Source organism: Somniosus microcephalus, chromosome 18, assembly GCF_052327205.1.
Source record: "Somniosus microcephalus isolate GS21.2 chromosome 18, FLI_Smic_1.0, whole genome shotgun sequence".
Classification (NCBI taxonomy): domain Eukaryota; kingdom Metazoa; phylum Chordata; class Chondrichthyes; order Squaliformes; family Somniosidae; genus Somniosus; species Somniosus microcephalus.
Window position 1 is genome coordinate 12,866,026 of NC_141004.1, and position 16,214 is coordinate 12,882,239.

The window sequence follows — 16,214 nt, forward strand, 5'->3', positions numbered from 1 at the left end:
CTTCCGAGAAATTACGTGGCACCTTGGGGGGTGGGGGGGTTAAGTAGTCTCTTGACACGAAGCCCCGATTTTAACCCAGCCCGCCCAGCAGGAATGGTGGGGGTGGGGTTACGGGCAGAAGCCGCTTCGTAGGGGTATAGAATTCAAAAGTAGTGAAGCTATGTTAAACTTATATAGGAGCCTGGACAGGCCGCTTCAATACCAGGTGCCTAAAGTTATCAAGAAGCCTCCTATATGGCAATTATCAAATGCTTAGCAGTGCGCTCAAAGAGCTCTGCTAAATTTGTCAGACATGATTCTATTTATAAAAAAAAAAAAAAAAAAAAAAAATATTTCGGAAAGGATACTGTACTGTGCACAGTGCTGGTCTCCATGCTATAAAAAGGACATAGAAGCACTGGAGAAAGTGCAAAAAAGATTTACATGGATGGTACCAGAACTGAGAGTCCAGCTATCGGGAAAGATTGAACGGGTTGGGAATTTTTTCGTTAGAAAGGAGAAGACTTAGAGGAGCACCTGATAGAGGTCTTTAAAATGATGAATGGGTTGGACAGGGTAGATGTGGAGGGAATGTTCCCACTTGTGGGAGAATCCAAACCTTGGGGCCAGAAATGCAAGATAGTTGCTAATAAATCCAACAGGGAAATAAGGAGAAAAGTCTTTACTGAAGTGGTTAGCATCTGTAACTCGCTGCCACAGGAAGTGGTTGAGGCGAATGGTAGAGATGCTTTCAGAAGGAAACTAGACGATTACATGAGAGAAAAGGGAATGGAAAGATATGCTGAAAGGCTGAGATGAGGCAGATGGAATGGGAGGAGACTGGTGTGGAGCATAAACACCAGCACAGACTGGTTGTAGCGAGAGGCTTTGCGTACAGGAACAAGGATGTCTTGCTGCAGTTGTACAGGGCCTTGGTGAGACCACACCTTGAGTATTGTGTGCAGTTTTGGTCGCCATATCTGAGGAAGGATGATCTTGCCATGGAAGGAGTTCAGCGAAGATTCACCAGGCTGATACCTGGGATGGCAGGAATGACGTATGAGGAGAGATTGGGACGATTGGGCTTGTACTTGCTGGAGTTTAGAAGAATGAGAGGGGATCTCAATGAAACTTATAAAATTCTGACAGGACTGGACAGACTAGATGCAGGAAGGATGTTCCCGATGGTCGGGGAGTCCAGAACCAGGGGTCACAGTCTAAGGATAAGGGGTAGGCCATTTAGGACAGAAATGAGGAGGAATTTCTTCACCCAGAGAGTGGTGAACCTGTGGAATTCTCTACCACAGAAGGCAGTAGAAGCCAATTCATTAAATATATTCAAGAAGGAGTTGGATATATTTCTTAAGGCTAAAGGGATCCAGGGGTATGGGGAGAAAGCAGGGACCGGGTACTGAATTTGGATGATCAGCCATGATCTCATTGAATGGCGGAGCAGGCTCGAGGGGCCGAATGGCCTACTCCTACTCCTATCTTCTATGTTTCTATGGCTCAATGGCCTGTTTCTGGGCTTTTATATTCTCTTTAATTCTCAGCAACACTTAACTTATATGATTTATCGGAGGATGTACATTCTATAACAGAGGTACAGGAATTAAGAGCATAGCAGCTCGCAGAATGTGCAACAAACCTTGGTAATTCAAGATGTCCTCGGTATAAGCCAGCATACTGGGAAAGGTACTGCTCAGAAAAAAGCCCAAAAGTCCTGTTCCCACAAAGAGACAAATAATACTGATTGGAAAACACAGCATCAGGACAAAGGTGCCGATGATTCCACCCTGCAACATAACACAACACACAAAGGGCGAAGATCAGAACAGACTCCCATTGAGGCAACTTTTTAAAACGATATATAAACCAGGTTTCTTGCTAAAATGATCACGAGAATTGGATGGTATTAACAAAAGAGAGAAATGGAAAGACTGAGAGGGTTTCCTTGGCCAGGGCTTTCCAAAACACTGAGATGCACAGATAATGTATGCTCATCTTCAAAACCGTGTCCACTGGAGAGGGCAGACAGGGCCTTGGTTTAACGTCTCATCCAAAAGATGGCACCTCCGACAGTGTGGCACTCCTTCAGTACTGCACGGGAGGGTCAGTCTGGATTTTTGTGCTCAAGTCTCTGGAGTGGAACTTGAACCCACAACCTTCTGATTCAGAGGTGAGAGTAAGCCACAGCTAAATCGAGGGATACAAGCCCAGAATGCCCAGGTTAAATCATTGGCCTGTGTTGAGTTAGGTGATGAGGACAGTGATAGACCAGATAATGAGCTTCCTCTCCTGATCGCCAACCTTCTGGAGGTGACTGCTTGTACATGGACCTCAAGGTCAGAATCAGGCACAGCCTTCATGGTGGAGAAAGGTTGAAAAGAGGAAGATAGAAGTCAAGATGAATCAAAGAATCGACAGCACCTCCCAAACCCGCGACCCCTACCACCTAGAAGGACATGGGCAGCAGGCGCATGGGAACACCACCACCTTCAAGCCCCCCTCCAAGTCACACACCATCCTGACTTAGAAGTATATCGCTGATCCTTCATCGTCACTGGGTCAAAATCCTGGAACTCCCTCCCTAACAGCACTGTGGGAGCACCTTCACCACATGGACTGCAGCGGTTCAAGAAGGCGGCTCACCACCACCTTCTCGAGGGCAATTAGGGATGGACGATAAATGCCGGCCTTGTCAGTGATGCCCACATCCCGTGAACGAATAAAAAAAAAAAAAGGAATGATTGAAATACTCACCAGGTTTATGAAGACCATAGTTGCAGGTTTTAACTTTCCAGACATGGGTATAGATGCCAGCCTCCCCAAAGTAATGGAAGCCCAGAAGAGACTGCTGAGGTAGCCAGCGACCCTAGGCTCAATGTAGAGGGGTTTCTCGACAGCATAGGTATATACAAATCCAGAGTACTCGCCCTGTCAGAGATCAAACACACGACAGGTGTGTAAACAGGAAACTTTCTACTTTTATATCTTTACGCCATCAGCAATCACTAAAGGCAGAGGTCAAAGTTCTGGCTCTGCAACAGCAATGTGATCCCTCCCCAGCCAGTCCATGCAGGCACTACCCCCCCACCCCCTTCCCTTCCTCCCCCCACCCCATCCACCCCCCGCAGGCACTCGCCCCCTCCATTCCATGTTGGTAATCTCCTTCCCTTCTCCCCACTTGGCAATGGCTGCCCCCCCGCCACCCCTACCCCAACTCCCGTTGATGATAACAGTCTCCTTCTTCCGCCCCCCCCCCCCACTCCCAGTCTATGCCGGGACTCTCCACCCTACTCCCCAGCCCTCGCGCCCCCCACTCATCCCGTCCTCCATCTCCCTCGATGAGCTGCTCCAGGCTGTCACTGTGAGCCTGAAGCGACTGAATGAAGCTAGATACCGGGGGGCAGGAACTCCTGATGTAGCGAGAGTTTCTGCTCACACTCGACTGCTGTGCCTTACACACCAACAACAGGACTCTGGTGAGTAAGGTGCTGAGCGGGTAGCGGGTCCGCACTGCCCTTCATCCACAAGCATGGAGACATGGGCTAGACGCTCAAAAACTCGAAGGGGGGAATTTTAACCCCCCTGAATGGGCGAGAACGAGGCGGGAGGGGGTTAAAATTTCAAAAATCATAAACCTGACCCCAACCCACCTCCACTTGCGGTTTTAACAGAGGTGGGTCAGTAATTTATATATTTTAATAAGGCTGGGTGCCTCAGTTTTTACTTTAAGTAATATGGCCGGATCCACCAGGTAAGGGCCTTTCCAGCACTGCTTGTGGCCAGGAGGAGCAGGAGTGCTTCCCCCCAGCCCCTCAAAGTTAACCTGCTTCCCTCCCCGCGATCGTACCCCCCGCTCCGTGATCGTACCCCCTCCCCGCGATTGCTCACCCCTCCCCGCGATCGCTCACCCCTCCCTGCGATCGTCCCCCCCTCCCCGCGATCGTACCCCCTCCCCGTGATCGTACCCCCTCCCCCGCGATCGTACCCCCCTCCCTGCGATCGTACCCCCCTCCCTGCGATCGTACCCCCCTCCCTGCGATCGTAGCCCCCTCCCTGCGATCGTACCCCCCTCCCTGCGATCGTACCCCCCTCCCTGCGATCGTACCCCCTCCCCGCGATCGTACCCCCTCCCCGCGATCGTACCCCCTCCCCGCGATCGTACACCCCTCCCCGCGATCGTACCCCCCTCCCCGCGATCGTACCCCCCCTCCCCGCGATCGTACCCCCCTCCCTGCGATCGTACCCCCCTCCCTGCGATCGTACCCCCCCTCCCCGCGATCGTACCCCCCTCCCCGCGATCGTACCCCCCCTCCCCGCGATCGTACCCCCCCTCCCCGCGATCGTACCCCCCTCCCCGCGATCGTACCCCCCTCCCCGCGATCGTATCCCCCTCTCCGTGATCGTACCCGCTCCCCACGATTGCTCACTCCTCCCCGCAATCAGAACCCCCTCCCCGTGATTGTACCCCCTCCCAGCGATCGTACCCACTCCCTGCGATCGTACCCCCTCCCTGCGATTGCTCACCCCTCCCCGCGATCGTACCTCCTCCCCGTGATTGCTCACCCCTCCCCACGATCGTACCCCCTCCCCGCGATTGCTCACCCCGCGATTGCTCACCCCTCCCCGCGATCGTACCCCCTCCCCGCGATCATACCCCCTCCCCACGATTGCTCACCCTTCCCTGCGATCGTACCCACCTCCCCGTGATCGTACCCCCCACCCGCGACCGTACCCCCTCCCCGCGATCGTACCCACCTCCCCATGATCGTACCCACCTACCTGCGATCGTACCTCCCTCCCTGCAATTGTTCACCCCTCCCAGCAATCGTTCACCCCTCCCCACGATCGTACCCCCTCCCCGTGATCGTACCCCCTCCCTGCGATCGTACCAACCTCCCCATTTTCGTACTCCCCTACCCGCGATCGTACCCCCCTCCCCGCAATCATTCACCCCCCCGCGCTCGTAGCCCCCTACCAGCGATCTTACCCCCCTCCTGATTGTCCCCCTCTCCCCGCAATCAGATCCCCCTCTCCACGATCGGACCCCCATCCTTGCGATCTGATGGCCTCCCCTGAAATCGTACCCCCTTCCCCGCGCTTGGACCTCCCCCCACGATTGGACCCCCTCCCCGTGATAGGGGCCCCCTCCCTTGTAACCGCACCCCCAACCCACAATCTCACCCCTGATCTTGCATCCACAGTCTCCTCTTGGCCTTTCTGATCTCCCTCCCTGGCCTCCACAATCTCTCTCTCTCCCTCCCTCCCTCCCTTCTCTCCACTCCCTCCGATCAGCGCAGACCTTCCTCTCAATCTAACCGGGAAACGGAGACATTTTATTAAATGAGATCCTGCTGTTAAATTCTTCAGGACCTGACACCATCATAAATATCGGGGCCTAAGTGTTTACATCAATAGTAAATAGTTGGCACCATTGCGGTTCATGTACAATGTACCCTACCAACTGCACGGTGCTTGCAAACAACCAGCCCAGTTAAAAACAATGCCTTCAACTGGTGCCAAATGTCACGTTTAAAAAGAAAACCAATTTACGGATACAAAACAAAACCTGGCTAAAGGTCCCGTGCGTGACTTGAAGCGACCTGAACAGCTATCTTCTAATTCCAACTCTAATTCCATTTCCTGGGCAGCTCCCGTGCGCCTCTGTCTGCCCTCGGTTCTACCATGACACTGCAATGCTTCTTTAGTAAAAGAAAATGGGAGGGAACTCTCGAACCGCCTCAGAAGCTGAACCCTAATGAAACGCAAGAGCTCAGGGCAGATTTTCCTCCCACTGCACTTGGCCATGAAGGATCCATGAAGGAAACCAAGGGATGTGGGGATCGGGTGGGAAGGCGGAGCTGAGGTAGAGGATCAGTCATGATCTTATTGAATGGGGGAACAGGCTTGAAGTGCCGAATGTCCTATTCCTGTTTCTATTTCTTATGTTCTTATCTTCATATCTTCTTGGGAGAAGGATGTAGAGGGAAATCAGGCAGGTGTGATAAGCCTCCTTGCCCAATTTTCCTTAGTGTGCTCTGCCCATCTCCAATGACAGAACAATCTGCCCACTCATTTTCAATGATGTAATCCAATTATTTGGCTATTTTTTTTGGCAGGTGCAGGTTCACTTTAAGCTTCAAGCTACCAAAAGAAACTCAACTTACCAAAATCCCATCTGTCATAAAAAGCACGACAGCGCCTATAACATGGACAACAAAGAAGGTGCAAGGAGCTTTTTGAAGATGCAGTCCTTTGAGGCAATCAATCAGACCATCGGGCTCTGCAAATTGGGGAAAGAAATGAACAATTGGGTTATTGCAGGGAGCTGTTACATAGAGTTATATCGAATGTACAGCACAGAAACAGGCCATACGGCCCAACAGGTCTATGCTGGTGTTTATGCTGCAAATGAGCCTCCTCCCACTCTTCTTCATCTCACTCCATCAGCATATCTAGCCACCGACTCCATCCCTCTCCATGGCAACTGTCTGAGGCTGAACCAGACTGTTCGCAACCTTGGTGTCATATTTGACCCCGAGATGAGCTTCTGACCAATTATCCGCCCCAACACCAAGACTACGTACTTCCACCTCTGTGACATCACCTGACTCCGACCCTGCCTCAGCTCATCTGCTGCTGAAACCCTCATCCCTGCCTTTGTTACCTCGAGACTGGACTATTCCAACGCTCTCCTGGCCGGTCTCCCACCTTCCACCCTCCATAAACTTCAGCTCATCCAAAACTCGGCTGCCCCCGTGTCCTAACTCGCACCAAGTCCCGTTCATCCATCACCCCTGGGCTCGCTGACCTACATTGGCTTCCGGTCCGACAACGCCTTGATTTTAACATTCTTTTCTAATCAGTCCATGGCTTCGCCCTTCCCTATCTCTGTAATTTCCTCCAGCCCTACAACCCTCAAACCACACACCCCCACCCCCGCCGAGATATCTGCGTTCCTCTAATTCTGCCCTCTTGAGCATCCCCGATTTTAATCGCTCCACCATTGACGGCCGCGGCGTCAGCTGTCACAGCCCTAAGCTCTGGATTCCCTCCCTCAACCTCTCCCCATCTCCACCTCTCTCTCCTCCTTTAAGACGCTCCTTAAAACCTATCTCTTTGACCAAGCTTTTTGTCATCTATCCTAATATCTCCTAATGTGACTCGGTGTCAAATTTTGTTTGATCACGCTCCTGTGCAGCGCCTTGGGACATTTTCCTACATTAAAGGCGCTGTACAAGTGCAAGTAGTTGCTGTTGTTATTGTTATCCTTCTACTCCTTTCTCCCACATGTGTGTATCTAGCTTCCCCTTAAATGTGTCAGCCGTGGCATCCTCGCCTCTGAGTCAGAAGGTCGTGTGGTTTCAAGTCCCTCTTCAGAGACTTGAGCACAAAAATCTAGGCTGACACTCCAGTGCAGTACAGAGGGAGTGCTGCACTGCCGGAGGTGAGTTGAAGTCCCACTCCAGAGACTTGAGCAGAAAAATCCAGGCTCACACTCCCAGTGCTGAGGGAGCCGCTGCACTGTCGGAGACGCCGTCTTTTGGATGAGACATTAAACCAAGGCCCCGTCTGCCCTCTCAGGTGGATGTAAAAGATCCCATGGCCCTTTTTCGAAGTGGAGCAGGGGAGTTCTCCCCAGTGTCCTGGCCAATATTTATCCCTCAATCAACATCACTAAAACAGATTATCTGGTCATTATCACATTGCTGTTTGTGGGAGCTTGCTGTGCGCAGATTGGCTGCTGCGTTTCCCACATTACAACAGTGACTACACTTCAAAAGTACTTCATTGGCTGTAAAGCGCTTTGGGACATCTGGTGGTCATGACAGGCACGCTAGCCTCCCCTTAAATACCTCCATGCTATCGGGCTCGACTACTCCTTGTAGTGAGTTCCACATTCTAACCTCTCTCTGTTACACTCAACGGGTCATCGGCTACACAAATCACGCAAGGTACCAATCAGGTAGGAAGTGTTCCGGTTTTACAGGACTGTGAAGGGCAAGGCAAGAATGTCATTCTGCATTATCACCAGGGTTTCAGTGAAGCGGAATGAAGCGTTTATATTGTCTCCACATCAACTGTGAACAACTCCCAGTGCTACGAAAGGATTTGCATTTCTATAGCGCCTTTCACATCCTCAACCAATGGAGTACTATTTTACATGGTGAGAAACTTTCAAATGTTGGTGTTCAGAGAGATTTGGGTGTCCTCGTGCAAAAAGCACGGAAAGCTAGCATGCAGGTACAGCAAGCAATAAGGAAGGCAAATGGCATGTTGGCCTTTATTGCAAGGGTGTTGGGGTATAAGAGTAAGGAAGTCTTGCTACAATTGTACAGGGCCTTGGTGAGACCACACCTGGAGTACTGTGCACAGTTTTGGTCTCCTTATCTAAGGAAGGATATACTTGCCTTGGAGGCGGTGCAACGAAGATTCACTAGACTGATTCCTGGGATGAGAGGGCTGTCCTATGAGGAGAGATTGTGTAGAATGGGCCGATACTCTCTGGAGTTTAGAAGAATGAGAGGTGATCTCATTGAAACATACAAGATTCTGAAGGGGATTGACAGGGTAGATGCTGAGAGGTTGTTTCCCCCTGGCTGGAGTGTCTAGAACTAGGGGTCACAGTCTCAGGATAAGGGGTCGGCCATTTAAGACTGAGATGAGGAGGAATTTCTTCACTCAGAGGGTTGTGAATCTTCGGGATTCTCTGCCCCAGAGGGCTGTGAATGCTCAGTCTTTGAGTATATTCAAGGCTGAGAGAGATAGATTTTTGGACTCTAGGGGAATCAAGGGATATGGAGATCAGGCAGGAAAGTGGAGTTGAGGTCGATGATCAGCCATGATCTTATTGAATGACGGAGCAGGCTCGAGGGGCCGAATGGCCGACTCCTGCTCTTATTTCTTATGTTCTTATGTGCTTCTGAATGGCAGTCACTGTCACTATGTAGGCAAGCACATGTCCTCAGGACATCCCAAAGCGTTTCACAGCCAACAAAGTGCTTTCCAAGTGTAGTCGCTGTGGTAATGTAGGCAAACGTGGCAGTCAATTTGTGCACAGCAAGTTCCCACAAAGAGCAAGGAGATGAATGACCAGCTATTGTGTTCTTGGTGGTGCTGGTTGAGAGAGGAATGTCATCCAGGGAAATTGCCTACTCTTTTTTTGGGAAGGGTGGTATGGGATCTTTTCTGCCCATCAAGTTAAGGTCTCACCCGAAAGACAGCACCTCTGACAGTGCAGCACTCCCTCAGTAGTGCACTGACATGTCAGCCCTAGATTATGGGCTCAAGTGCGGGAGTGGTGCTTGAATTTACAACCTTCTAACTCGGAGAAGTGGGTGCCACCAACTGAGAGGAGCTTGAACTGTATCACATTAAAGAAAGAAAGACTCGCATTTCTATAGCGCCTTACGCGTCCTCAGCATGTCCCAAAGCCCTTCACAGCCAATGAAGCACTTTTAAAGTTTAGACACTGTTGTAATGCCTCCTTGAAAAAGTGCAACATCCCCACCGACACCTGGGAATCCCTGGCCCAAGACCGCACAAAGTGGAGGAGAAGTATCCGGGAAGGCGCCAAACACCTCAAGTCTCTTCGCCGGGAGCAAGCGGAAGCCAAGCGCAGGCAGCGCAAGGAGTGCACGACAACCCAAGCACCCCACCCGCCCACCCCTTCAACCACCGTCTGCTCCACCTGTGACAGAGACTGTAGGTCCCGCATTGGACTCATCAGTCACCTGAGAACTCATTTTTAATGTGGAAGCAAGTCATCCTCGGTTCCGAGGGACTGCCTAAGGAAGGAAGGGTAGGAAACGCGGCAGCCAATTTGCGCACAGCAAGCTCCCACAAACAGCAATGTGATAATGACCAGATTATCTGTGTTTCGTGATGTTGGTTGAGGGATAAATATTGGCCAGGACTCCGGGCAGAACTCACTAGGGTGCAGTACTGGTGGTTGTAGGTCTGCTGCTGACAGTACCCTGCTTGTAGGAGTACCTTGAGGTGATGAACTAGCACAAGAAATGCCCTGGTTTAATAAATAGGTCTTCCCAACTCCCGGCCTGAGTGAGCCTGGGGGTCTATATTGGGGCTACCAATGGCTGTGCGAGACCTATAAGTAAAGAAGCCCTGTAGCAAATACCACACTGACACCAAAATAAAAGCAAGGGCTGCAAATTGGAAAATATCAGTAGTGATTCCACAATCTGGACTTCCCAATAGTGAGCAGCGCTCACAGAGAGAGCAGCTCAGAGAATCCAAGCTACACAGGATCGTGGAGCCCTTGTGTCGTGTCTGCTTACTGAATGCGATCAGTCTGGTCAGTAATAAACCTGGACATTCTCTGACAAATATCTGCAAATATTTTCACAGATAGAAAGAAAATGGAGATCAAATCAGACTTGAGCACAAAAATCTCGGCTGAGGGAGTGTTGCACTGTTGGAGGTGCCGTCTTTCAGATGAGACGTTAAGCCGAGGCCCCGTCTGCCCTCTCGAGTGGATGTAAAAGATCCCACGGCACTATTTCGAAGAAGAGCAGGGGAGTTATCCCCAGTGTCCTGGGCCAATATTTATCCCTCAATCAACATCACTAAAAAACAGATGACCTGGTCATTATCACATTGCTGTTTGTGGGAGCTTGCTGTGAGCAAATTGGCTGCTGCATTTCCTACATTACAACAGTGACTACACCAGTACTTCATTGACTGTAAAATGTTTGTGACATCCGGTAGATGTGAAAGGCGCTATATAAATGCAAGTCTTTTAATTCTTTTCTTCCTTCTTTGGGCTTTAGAGGCATGGACCACATTGAATGCCATTGGTTTCTATCAGCCTTGTTTACCCATTCCAATTTTAGCTTAACAGAAACAACTTCAGTTTCATGCACCTTTACGGATGGCATCCTTGGGCTAATTAGAATTCACCTTGACAGGGATGAGCTGCGCCCCATTCAAAGCATCTAACAACCTTAGCAATGCAACACCATTGAACCTCCCTCCCCTGCGAGCTCTACCACTGAGTAAAACAAGAGCAGCGGTATCAAGGGCACGCCTTCACCTCCAAGTACAGGCGCCAACTCTGGCTGAATGTATTCCTGGAGGTCGTGAGTTGAAGTCCCACTCCAGAGACTTGAGCAGAAAAATCCAGGCTCACACTCCCAGTGCTGAGGGAGCGCTGCACTGTCGGAGACGCCGTCTTTCGGATGAGACGTTAAATCGAGGCCCCGTCTGCTCTCTCAGGTGGATGTAAAAGATCCCACGGCCCTTTTTCGAAGAAGAGCAGGGGAGTTCTCCCCGGTGTCCTGGGGCCAATATTTATCCCTCAACCAACATCACTAAAACAGATTATCTGGTCATTATCACGTTGCTGTTTGTGGGAGCTTGCTGTGCGCAAATTGGCTGCCGTGTTTCCTACATTACAAGAGTGACCATGTTTCGGAAGTACTTCATTAGTTGTGAAGCACTTTGGGATGTCCTGAGATTGTGAAAGGCGCTATATAATTGCAAGTTCTTTCGCTTTCTTGGATACATTGCTGATAGAGGGATCTTTTTGATGAGCAAATTCTAGACAGTATTGAGATTTTGGAGTATCAAGCCCATCACGAGTTAATGATTGATGAAATGTGATCCCACTAAAAAAAAGACCTTTTCTAAACTGCGTTTAAAATTTGGTGTTTCTCGGGCTGTGAGCAGGACAGGAAAATGCTGACACGTTTGCAGTTGATGTTTTGCAATCACAGGATGAACCGGTTTCAAACAGCTCGGCTGCAAGCCACGCTGTTCCAAAAAAAATGTATCGCCAACAGTTTCAGGGTCTAGTTACCCATTCATCGAATCAATGGCCACTCGGCCCTTCGTGGCTGTGCCGGCTCTTTGAAAGAGCTGTCCAATTAGTCCCGGCATCTGCCTGCTCTGTCCCCACAGCCCTGTAAATGTTTCCCCTTTTCTGATCTGGCTGTCATGTCCCTGCTCTCTGTGGGCTAAACAATGCAAGAGCGAGATCCGGACCTTCTCTAGAAGTGGGGCAGTAACATCCCTGTTATTTGTTATTTGTTATTTGTTGCAAAATATTTGTTAACTAGAGACTCTAAGACATCATCATTCCAGGCGCTATCACAACCTGTTTACTGAAAACAGGTACCATTGTATCACCACCCTCTCCACTTAATCTCTCTCTCATCTTCCTCACTATCCTTCTCTTCACCCTCCTCTCCTGAAGGTTGCGACCCATGCTGGCGGCAAAGCTTTGGGATGGATGTGACAGGTGCCACACTTGTCCTAAAAGCTCCTTATGTGGCTCGGTGTCAAACTTTAGCCTGATAACGTTCCTGTGAAGCGGCTTGGGAACGTTTTACTACGTTAAAGGAATTATATAAACGCACGTTGTTGTTGTTGTTGTATCCCTACACTGACAGCCTCCCAATATCTCATCCGAGAAGCCATTTGTTTTTTCACGTGAGCCTAGACTAGGTTGGCAAACTAGTTATCACAAAGAAAGAAAGAACTTGCATTTCCTGCGGCGTCTTTTCCGTCCTCGGGACGTCCCGAAGCTCTTCACAGTCAATTAAGTCATTTCGAAGCGTAGTCACTGTTGTAATGTGGGAAACGCAGCAGCCAATTCACGCACAGCAAGATCCCGCAAGCAGTAATGTGATACACGAGCAGGTAATCTGTTTTGATATAAAAACAGAAAATGCTGGAGATACTCAGCAGGTCAGGCAGCATCTGTGAAGAGAGAAACTCTGTCTCTCTCTTCACAGATGCTGCCTGGCCTGCTGAGTATCTCCAGCATTTTCTGTTTTTATTTCAGATTTCCGGCATCTGCGGTATTTTCTTTTTGTAATCTGTTTTGATGATCTTGGCCAGGCCAATGTTCTTGTTCTTTATAAAATAGCGTCACACTGGATCTTTAATTTCCACCTCAGCAGGCAGACAAGGCTTCAGTTTAATGTTGCAGCCAGAAGACAGTGCAGCACCCCCCCGCCTCGGTACTGCACTGAAGTGTCAGCCTAGATGACGTGCTCAATTCTCCGGAATGGGTCCTCAACCCACAACCTTCTGACTCAGAGGTGAGTGAGCTGTCAACTGAGCCAAAATTGACACTCTGAAAAAAACCTGTACCCTGGAGCAGCGCATCCGCCCATTTTAGGCCAGTTTTTTTTTAGTCGCACTTTTGAGATTCCCTCAGGTGTCAGGAAGGTCGGAATAAGCGGTTGCATTTAGCTGCTGAGGAACTTTATTCACCTGGTGCGATCGGCAACGGCCACTCTTTAAACTAAAGGCTGGGCCTAAAAGTTGCAAGTCCACATAGGTCACTTAAATCTCACTTAAACGTGTCAGTCTTAAATCTCACTTAAACGTGTCAGTTGTGGCTCAGTGGGCAGCACCCTCATCTCTGAGTCAGAAGGTTGTGGGTTCAAGTCCCACTCCAGGGACTTGAGCACATAAATCTAGGCTGACATTCCCAGTGCAATGCTGAGGGAGTGCTGCACTGTCGAAGGTGCTGTCTTTCGGATGAGACGTTAAACCGAGGCCCCGTCTGCCCTCTCAAGTGGACGTAAAAGATCCCACGGCCACTATTTCGAAGAAGAGCGGGGGAGTTCTCCCCGGTGTCCTGGGCCAATATTTATCCCTCAACCAACATCACTAAAACAGAAGATCTGATCATTATCACATTACTGTTTGTGGGAGCTTGCTGTGTGCAAATTGGCTGCCGCGTTTCCCACATTACAACAGTGACTACACTTCATTGGCTGTAAAGCGCTTTGAGACGTCCGGTCGTCATGAAAGGCACTAGAGAAATGCAAGTCTTGCTTTTTTTTCCACACCTGTCAGCACCTAACACCACAGACTGCATTTCACAATGGCCCTTTAGTCTTTCTTATACATGACCAAAGTGACCTTCATATTATTAGAGAGCCTTGTGTGCCATGTTCCTGTGTTTTAAAGAAAGAACTTGCATTTATATAGCGGCTGTCACGGCCTCAGGACGCTTTAGTATTGTGTATTTAGTACACCTTGAGTATTGTGTGCAGTTTTGGTCGCCATATCTGAGGAAGGATGTTCTTGCCATGGAGGGAGTGCAGCGAAGATTCACCAGACTGATACCTGGGATGGCAGGAATGACGTATGAGGAGAGATTGGGTCGATTGGGCTTATACTCGCTGGAGTTTAGAAGAATGAGAGGGGATCTCATTGAAACTTATAAAATTCTAACAGGATTAGACAGACTAGATGCAGGAAGGATGTTCCCGATGGCCGGAGAACCAGGGGTCACAGTCTAAGGATAAGGGGTAAGCCATTTAGGACAGAGATGAGGAGGAATTTCTTCACCCAGAGAGTGGTGAACCTGTGGAATTCTCTACCACAGAGGGCATTTGAGGCCAATTCATTAAATATATTCAAGAAGGAGTTAGATATATTTCTTAAGGCTAAAGGGATCAAGGGATATGGGGAGAAAGCAGGGACAGGGTACTGAATTTGGATGATCAGCCATGATCTCATTGAATGGCGGAACAGGCTCGAGGGGCCGAATGGCCTACTCCTGCTCCTATCTTCTATGTTTCTATGTTTCACAGCCAATGAATTACTTTTGACATGTAATCACTATTGTGATGTAAAATCAATTATGGGATGTTCCACCCATTAGCTGTGTCTCTGAATGTATTTAGAATATCCAGACCATCATCTACCCTCTACCCACCTTTCCCTCTCCCATCCCTTCTTTATTTTAAGTCATTACTTCTGATTCCAGGTGAGTGTCATCTGCGAGCTGCCTCCCGAATTATGACTGCTAACATCAGGATTTTTTGCTAGACGAGGGTATTAAGGGACATGGAACCAAGGCGAATGGATGGAGTTAGGATACAGATCAGCCATGATCTCACTGAATGGTGGAACAGGCTCAAGGGGCTGAATGGCCTCCTCTTCCTATGAGGGGCTGCTGAGATATCTACTGCAGGGAAGAGGCAACTGCTTCAGCATTCATTATTAAATATATTCAAGAAGGAGTTGGATATATTTCTTAAGGCTAAGGGGATCAAGGGATATGGGGAGAAAGCAGGGACAGGGTACTGAATTTGGATGATCAGCCATGATCTCATTAAATGGCGGAGCAGGCTTGAGGGGCCGAATGGCTTACTCCTGCTCCTATCTTCTATGTTTTATGAGTTCTCATGCGTCTGGTTAAAAACAAAATGTCCTTTCCCCACCCCCCCACTCTTTCTTGATCAGTTTCCTCACCTCCCCCTTGTCCAGCTGACTGTGTTGACTCCTCGCTGGTTCCCAGGGCCACAGTTGCCTGCAGACACCTTGCCCGAGTCCCCATTATCTGCGCGCAAGCCTAGGCTTTGAGTGCTACTGAGCTGTTCACCGCCAGGCTCCAAGCCTGTCCTCAGAGCAAGGGGGGATGGGAGGAAAATCCGCAGAGGAAAATATATGTCGGTCTTGGCTCTACTTTGTGATGCCGACATGAATGAACCTCCAGTCTGCTCATTGCATGAACAAGGTCAACCGTTAACTGTTTGAGGAGATCTTGATCGCAAATCGTGGTTGCAAACCCTTGCGACCTATACTGCATGTAAGAATGCTGCTATTTAAACACAGCAGACTCTCTCCAGCTATTTACACAACACGCCTGCGGTGTTTTGCAAACAAGTTTCAAGATTATCAGCCTCCTTCACCCTTCCTGATGCATCGAAGAGGTGTGTTCACCGGCCAACTCCAGCCTTGCCAGTTCTCACTTGCTGCAACGCTAGCATTGCAGCAGAACAGCCAATACAGAGCGGTGGGGGCAGGGGGGGGAGTGGAGGAAGCTGGGGCAGGGGGGGAGTGGAGGATGCTGGGACGGGGGGGGAGTGGAGGATGCTGGGGCAGGTGGGGAGCGGAGGAAGCTGGGGCAGGGGGGGAGCGGAGGAAGCTGGGGCAGGGGGGGAGCGGAGGAAGCTGGGGCAGGGGGGGAGCGGAGGAAGCTGGGGCAGGGGGGGAGCGGAGGATGCTGGGGCAGGGGGGGAGCGGAGGATGCTGGGGCAGGGGGGGAGCGGAGGAAGCTGGGGCAGAGGGGGAGCGGAGGATGCTGGGGCAGGGGGGGAGCGGGGGGGGAGCGGAGGATGCTGGGGCAGGTGGGGAGCGGAGGATGCTGGGGCAGGGGGGGAGCGGAGGATGCTGGGGCAGGGGGGGAGCGGAGGAAGCTGGGGCAGAGGGGGAGCGGAGGATGCTGGGGCAGGGGGGGGAGC

The 16,214-nt window shown here is 50.3% G+C and overlaps 1 protein-coding gene across 1 annotated transcript in view; it reads right to left on the reverse strand.

Moving 5' to 3' along the window:
- Positions 1 to 16,214, reverse strand: part of slc60a1a (solute carrier family 60 member 1a) — a 62,618-nt gene that overhangs the window by 6,145 nt on the left and 40,259 nt on the right. The window contains exons 5-7 of the mRNA XM_086011050.1: positions 6,153 to 6,268; positions 2,743 to 2,916; positions 1,628 to 1,775 (exon numbers count right to left, since the gene is read on the reverse strand). Coding sequence (XP_085867176.1) covers positions 1,628 to 1,775; positions 2,743 to 2,916; positions 6,153 to 6,268 — 438 coding nt within the window. The remainder of the gene's footprint in view (positions 1 to 1,627; positions 1,776 to 2,742; positions 2,917 to 6,152; positions 6,269 to 16,214) is intronic.